The sequence below is a fragment of the Manacus candei genome, unplaced genomic scaffold (assembly GCF_025592945.1).
Source record: "Manacus candei isolate 608988 ecotype Guabito, Panama unplaced genomic scaffold, ASM2559294v1 h1tg000203l, whole genome shotgun sequence".
NCBI classification, from domain to species: domain Eukaryota; kingdom Metazoa; phylum Chordata; class Aves; order Passeriformes; family Pipridae; genus Manacus; species Manacus candei.
In genome coordinates, this window is record NW_026138251.1 from 27,501 (window position 1) to 35,000 (window position 7,500).

The 7,500-nt window shown below is 71.9% G+C and overlaps 1 protein-coding gene across 8 annotated transcripts in view; it reads left to right on the plus strand.

The window, feature by feature from the left end:
- LOC127464241 (basic proline-rich protein-like) overlaps positions 1 to 7,500 on the plus strand; it is a 47,586-nt gene that overhangs the window by 16,522 nt on the left and 23,564 nt on the right. For all 8 annotated transcript variants that reach the window (XM_051774478.1, XM_051774486.1, XM_051774479.1 and 5 more), the window contains one exon: positions 4,920 to 5,057. In XM_051774478.1, the coding sequence (XP_051630438.1) occupies positions 4,920 to 5,057 (138 nt within the window). The remainder of the gene's footprint in view (positions 1 to 4,919; positions 5,058 to 7,500) is intronic.

A 7,500-nucleotide genomic window follows, 5' to 3' on the forward strand; every position in this document is an offset into this window, starting at 1 on the left:
CGGGGGACGGCGACGGGGAGAAAAACCAAAAGGTCCCCGAAAAAAGCACGCGCGCCTCTCACTCGCCGTGCTAGCCACGGCCGCCCGGGGTTCGGGGCGGGGCCCGCGCCCCTCGCTCCCCTCTCCCTGCCCACGGGCTCGCGCCTCGGCGGCCGCCGGCCACTGCCGGGCCGCCTTCGCGCTCTCTCTTTCTCTCTCTTCTTCCCCGGCGCGCTCAGCGTGCTGCGGCTTAAGGCCGCCAGAAGAAAAAAAAAAAAAAATAAAGGGCCGGGAGGGCGCCCCCACTTCGCCCGCAACCCGGCCCCCGGGCGGCAGACCTCCGCGGAACCCAGCCCTCCGGCAGCCAGGTCGGCGGGGCAGGCCCGACCGCACGGGCCGCCCGGCCGCCGTGGCTCTGGTGCCGGCCGGAGAGGAGGAAGGGGCGAGGCGCCGCCGCCTCGCCCGCCAACGGCCATCGTGCGTCTCTCTCCGGGGCTCCGGGCAACTCTGTCGGGTTCTCGCTCTGCCGGCGCGGCCGCCGGCCACACCCTGGCCGGCTGGCGCCGCCGCCTTCGGCCCGCTGGGCGGGTCCCCGGCTTAGGGCCGAGGAAGGGGGGACGAACAAAAGAGGCGAGGCGCGCCCAGGGAAGCGCCGCCTCGCCCGACAACGGGCAGTCCCGTCACCGAGCCCCTCCGGCAACCGACCGGGCCCAGGCAAGGCCGCACGCCCACCGCCAGTCCCCGGCACGCCGCCGGCACCGCTGCCGCCGTCAGCCGAGGACAGGGCGCCGCCACCCAGGCCCGGACCATCTTCGGGGCTCTCGGGAGGCGGCCGGGCAAAAGAAGCCCACGCGGGCTCCACCCTTCCAGCCCCGGCCGCCAACTGCCCGCAACAATGCCCGCCGCCACCGCACGACGGGCGCCGGCTTAGGGCCGGCGCATGGGAAGGACGAGACGACGCCGCCTCGCCGCCCTCGCACACCACCGCCTTCGCCCGGGGCCCTCGGGGAGCCGGCAGCCGCCACCGGCTCGGGCTGGACGCTGCTGGGCCCCCGCGGGCCCCCCTCGGCCGTCCCAGTCCCGCAACTCCCTTGGCTGCGCTTTCGCGCTCGGCTCTCGTCTTCCTTTCCCGTCATCGGACCCGCCCCAGGAAGCCGGCCGAGTGCCCCGCGGCTTTCTCGCCGGCCTTCCTGCCGCTCGTGGGGTTGGCCGGCCCGTGGCACGCGCCGAAGGCCGCGCTCGGCAGCAGACGCGGAAGAAAAGGGGCCCTCGGAACCCGCGCTGCTAGACAACCCCTGCCCATAGTACGGACAGACGCGTCCTGGCCCGGCCGGGTCGCCAAAGCGGCTCGAGGCTCCTCAGCGGGGAGGCGCGCGAGAGCAGGCCGCCTCTCACCTCGACCTAACTGGAGGCGGCGCCCGACAGCGACCCCTTGGCCGACTTCCGGGGCCGGCCGCGACAACACGTCTACCCCGAAAATGCCGCCAGGCGCCTAAGTCCCGCCGGAGCCGGGTAGACCTGGTGGCCCGGAGCCGGGACGCCGGCGGGGCGCAGGCCGGCGTCTGCGGCCGCGGCGGCCGGATCGGCCGGTCCCGGAACCGGGTAGACCTGATGCTCGCCAGCCCCGGAACCGGGTAGACCTGATGCTCGCCAGCATCCGGCGGGGCACGAGGCCGCTCGGCCCCGCTCGAGTGGGGAAACGGGTCGACCCCAAAAACCGGGACAACAGGTCTACCCGCCGAGCACGGACAACAGGTCTACCCGCCGGGCTCGGACACCAGGTCTACCCGCCGGGCTCGGACAAAAGGTCTACCCGCCGGGTCCCGACAAAAGGTCTACCCGCCGGGCTCGGACACCAGGTCTACCCGCCCGACTCGGACACCAGGTCTACCCGCACGGCACGGAACACCGGTCTACCCGCCGGGCTCGGACAGCAGGTCTACCCACCGGGTTCGGACAACAGGTCTACCCGCACGGCACGGAACACCGGTCTACCCGCCGGGTTCGGACACCAGGCCTACCCGCCCGAGTCGGACACCAGGTCTACCCGCACGGCACGGACAACACGTCTACCCGCCGGGTTTAGGCAACAGGTCTACCCACCCGGCTCGCGCACAGGGTCTACCCGCCCGACTCGGACACCAGGTCTACCCGCCCAGCATGGACAACAGGTCTACCCGCCGGGCTCGGGCACCAGGTCTACCCGCCCGGCTCGGACACCAGGTCTACCCGCCGAGCTCGGACAACAGGTCTTCCCACCGGGCTCGGACACCAGGTCTACCCGCCGGGCTCGGACAAAAGGTCTACCCGCCCGGTTCGGACACCAGGTCTACCCGCCGGGCTCGGACAAAAGGTCTACCCGCCCGGTTCGGACACCAGGTCTACCCGCCGGGCTCGGACACCAGGTCTACCCGCCCAGCATGGACACCAGGTCTACCCGCCGGGCTCGGACACCAGGTCTACCCGCCCGACTCGGACACCAGCTCTACCCGCCGGGCACGGACAACAGGTCTACCCGCCGGGCTCGGACAAAAGGTCTACCCGCCGGGCTCGGACAAAAGGTCTACCCGCCCGACTCGGACACCAGGTCTACCCGCCCAGCATGGACAACAGGTCTACCCGCCGGGCTCGGACACCAGGTCTACCCGCCCGGCTCGGACAACAGGTCTACCCGCCGAGCTCGGACAAAAGGTCTACCCGCCCAGCTCGGACAACAGGTCTACCCGCCGGGCTCGGACAAAAGGTCTACCCGCCGGGCTCGGACACCAGGTCTACCCGCCCGGCTCGGACACCAGGTCTACCCGCCGAGCTCGGACAACAGGTCTTCCCGCCGGGCTCGGACACCAGGTCTACCCGCCGGGCTCGGACAAAAGGTCTACCCGCCCGGTTCGGACACCAGGTCTACCCGCCGGGCTCGGACAAAAGGTCTACCCGCCCGGTTCGGACACCAGGTCTACCCGCCGGGCTCGGACACCAGGTCTACCCGCCCAGCATGGACACCAGGTCTACCCGCCGGGCTCGGACACCAGGTCTACCCGCCCGACTCGGACACCAGCTCTACCCGCCGGGCACGGACAACAGGTCTACCCGCCGGGCTCGGACAAAAGGTCTACCCGCCCGACTCGGACACCAGGTCTACCCGCCCGGCTCGGACAACAGGTCTACCCGCCGAGCTCGGACAAAAGGTCTACCCGCCCAGCTCGGACAACAGGTCTACCCGCCGGGCTCGGACAAAAGGTCTACCCGCCGGGCTCGGACACCAGGTCTACCCGCCGGGCTCGGACACCAGGTCTACCCGCCGGGCTCGGACAAAAGGTCTACCCGCCCAGCTCGGACACCAGGTCTACCAGCCCGACTCGGACACCAGGTCTACCCGCCGGGCACGGACAACAGGTCTACCCGCCGGGCTCGGACAAAAGGTCTACCCGCCGGAGTCGGACACCACGTCTACCCGTCGGGCTCGGAACGCAACTCTACCCGCCGGCACCCCCGCCGCCGAGCCCAGTCGGCCGCCGCCCTGCCACCTTAAGAGAGTCCCAGCTACTCCCCCTTTTTACCCACGCCGCAGACAACGCCCTTTCTTTCCCACTCGGAGCCCCGGGCAGAAACGGTGGCGCCTCGGCGTCCGCCGAGGGCCTCGGCTAAGCGCTTGGAACCCGCTCGAGCCGCCCGACTCGGAGAGCGCGTCGAGCCGACGAGCCCGGAAAACAGGTCTACCCGCTGCCCCGGGACACCGGCTCTACCCGCCGGCTTCGGACGAGGGCTCTACCCGCTGGGCACGGACGGCGACTCTACCCGCTGCGCACCTCTGCGGCCGAGCCGAGGCGGCGGCAGCCCTGCCACCCAGGCAGAGGCCCAGTTACTCCCCCCGTTTCCCCGCCCCGCAGAGAACGTCTCTTCTTTCACCCTCGGGGCAGGGGAAAGGCTGCTACGCTCGGAGCGCCGGGCAGAAACCGCAGCGCTAAGCCCCGAGACCGGCTCTAGCCGCTAGGCTCGGACACCGGCTCTTCCCGGCGGCGCCGAGGCGGCCGAGCCCGGTCGGCCGCAGCCGCGCCGCCTAAAGAGAATCCCAGTTACTCCCCCCGCTTCCCCGCCCCGCAGAGAGCGTCTCTTCTTTCACCCTCGGGGCAGGGGAAAGGCTGCTACGCTCGGAGCGCCGGCCAGAAACCGCAGCGCTAAGCCCCGAGACCGGCTCTAGCCGCTAGGCTCGGACACCGGCTCTTCCCGGCGGCGCCGAGGCGGCCGAGCCCGGTCGGCCGCAGCCGCGCCGCCTAAAGAGAGTCCCAGTTACTCCCCCCGCTTCCCCGCCCCGCAGAGAACGTCTCTTCTTTCACCCTCGGGGCAGGGGAAAGCCTTTACGCCGGAGAGCAAGTCTGCCGCAAAGGGCCACGGGAGATGGAGTCTCCGCAACAAGACCCCCGAGAGAGTACTCGACGGAGCATGCCCGCTGGAAGGACTCGCAAAGAACTGTGGGAAATCCGGGAGGTCAGGGCGGGGTCGGAAGGGCACGCCGGCGCGCCAATCGACGGATTTAGCGGCTGCACGCCGTCCGCTCGATCCGCGAATTCGGTGCCACGCTCCGAGCACCGGCCGCAAACAGGTCTACCCGCCGCCGGGCCGGGCCGGGCGGCGGCGCTCCGGCTCCAAGTCCGCTCGCCGGCGGGAACAGGTCTACCCGCCACCGGGCCGAGCCGGGCGGCGGCGCCCCGGTTCCAAGTCCGCTCGCCGACGGGAACAGGTCTACCCACCACCGGGCCGGACGGCGGCGCCCCGGCTCCAAGTCCGCTCGCCGGCGGGAACAGGTCTACCCGCCACCGGGCCGAGCCGGGCGGCGGCGCTCCGGCTCCAAGTCCGCTCGTCGGCGGGAACAGGTCTACCCGCCACCGGGCCGGGCCGGGCGGCGGCGCCGCGGCTCCAAGTCCGCTCGCCGACGCGAACAGGTCTACCCGCTTCCGGGCCGAGCCGGGCGGCGGCGCTCCGGCTCCAAGTCCGCTCGCCGACGGGAACAGGTCTACCCGCTTCCGGGCCGAGCCGGGCGGCGGCGCCCCGGCTCCAAGTCCGCTCGCCGACGCGAACAGGTCTACCCGCTTCCGGGCCGAGCCGGGCGGCGGCGCTCCGGCTCCAAGTGCGCTCGCCGACGGGAACAGGTCTACCCACCACCGGGCCGGGTGGCGGCGCTCCGGCTCCAAGTCCGCTCGCCGGCGGGAACAGGTCTACCCGCCACCGGGCCGAGCCGGGCGGCGGCGCCCCGGCTTAAAGTCCGCTCGCCGACGGGAACAGGTCTACCTGCCACCGGACCAGGCCGGCGGCGCCCCGGCTCCAAGTCCGCTCGACGGCGGGAACAGGTCTACCCGCCACCGGGCCGGGCCGGGCGGCGGCGCCACGGTTCCAAGTCCGCTCGACGGCGGGAACAGGTCTACCCGCCACCGGGCCGGGCCGGGCGGCGGCGCCACGGTTCCAAGTCCGCTCGCCGACGGGAACAGGTCTACCCACCACCGGGCCGGGCGGCGGCGCCGCGGCTCCAAGTCCGCTCGACGGCGGGAACAGGTCTACCCGCCACCGGGCCGGGCCGGGCGGCGGCGCCGCGGCTCCAAGTCCGCTCGACGGCGGGAACAGGTCTACCCGCCACCGGGCCGGGCCGGGCGGCGGCGCCACGGTTCCAAGTCCGCTCGCCGACGGGAACAGGTCTACCCACCACCGGGCCGGACGGCGGCGCCCCGGCTCCAAGTCCGCTCGCCGGCGGGAACAGGTCTACCCGCCACCGGGCCGGACGGCGGCGCCCCGGTTCCAAGTCCGCTCGCCGACGCGAACAGGTCTACCCACCACCGGGCAGGACGGCGGCGCCCCGGCTTAAAGTCCGCTCGCCGACGGGAACAGGTCTACCTGCCACCGGACCAGGCCGGCGGCGCCCCGGCTCCAAGTCCGCTCGACGGCGGGAACAGGTCTACCCGCCACCGGGCCGGGCCGGGCGGCGGCGCTCCGGGTCCAAGTCCGCTCGCCGGCGGGAACAGGTCTACCCGCTACCGGGCCGAGCTCGGACAACAGGTCTTCCCACCGGGCTCGGACACCAGGTCTACCCGCCGGGCTCGGACAAAAGGTCTACCCGCCCGGTTCGGACACCAGGTCTACCCGCCGGGCTCGGACAAAAGGTCTACCCGCCCGGTTCGGACACCAGGTCTACCCGCCGGGCTCGGACACCAGGTCTACCCGCCCAGCATGGACACCAGGTCTACCCGCCGGGCTCGGACACCAGGTCTACCCGCCCGACTCGGACACCAGGTCTACCCGCCGGGCACGGACAACAGGTCTACCCGCCGGGCTCGGACAAAAGGTCTACCCGCCGGGCTCGGACAAAAGGTCTACCCGCCCGACTCGGACACCAGGTCTACCCGCCCAGCATGGACAACAGGTCTACCCGCCGGGCTCGGACACCAGGTCTACCCGCCCGGCTCGGACAACAGGTCTACCCGCCGAGCTCGGACAAAAGGTCTACCCGCCCAGCTCGGACAACAGGTCTACCCGCCGGGCTCGGACAAAAGGTCTACCCGCCGGGCTCGGACACCAGGTCTACCCGCCCGGCTCGGACACCAGGTCTACCCGCCGAGCTCGGACAACAGGTCTTCCCGCCGGGCTCGGACACCAGGTCTACCCGCCGGGCTCGGACAAAAGGTCTACCCGCCCGGTTCGGACACCAGGTCTACCCGCCGGGCTCGGACAAAAGGTCTACCCGCCCGGTTCGGACACCAGGTCTACCCGCCGGGCTCGGACACCAGGTCTACCCGCCCAGCATGGACACCAGGTCTACCCGCCGGGCTCGGACACCAGGTCTACCCGCCCGACTCGGACACCAGCTCTACCCGCCGGGCACGGACAACAGGTCTACCCGCCGGGCTCGGACAAAAGGTCTACCCGCCCGACTCGGACACCAGGTCTACCCGCCCGGCTCGGACAACAGGTCTACCCGCCGAGCTCGGACAAAAGGTCTACCCGCCCAGCTCGGACAACAGGTCTACCCGCCGGGCTCGGACAAAAGGTCTACCCGCCGGGCTCGGACACCAGGTCTACCCGCCGGGCTCGGACACCAGGTCTACCCGCCGGGCTCGGACAAAAGGTCTACCCGCCCAGCTCGGACACCAGGTCTACCAGCCCGACTCGGACACCAGGTCTACCCGCCGGGCACGGACAACAGGTCTACCCGCCGGGCTCGGACAAAAGGTCTACCCGCCGGAGTCGGACACCACGTCTACCCGTCGGGCTCGGAACGCAACTCTACCCGCCGGCACCCCCGCCGCCGAGCCCAGTCGGCCGCCGCCCTGCCACCTTAAGAGAGTCCCAGCTACTCCCCCTTTTTACCCACGCCGCAGACAACGCCCTTTCTTTCCCACTCGGAGCCCCGGGCAGAAACGGTGGCGCCTCGGCGTCCGCCGAGGGCCTCGGCTAAGCGCTTGGAACCCGCTCGAGCCGCCCGACTCGGAGAGCGCGTCGAGCCGACGAGCCCGGAAAACAGGTCTACCCGCTGCC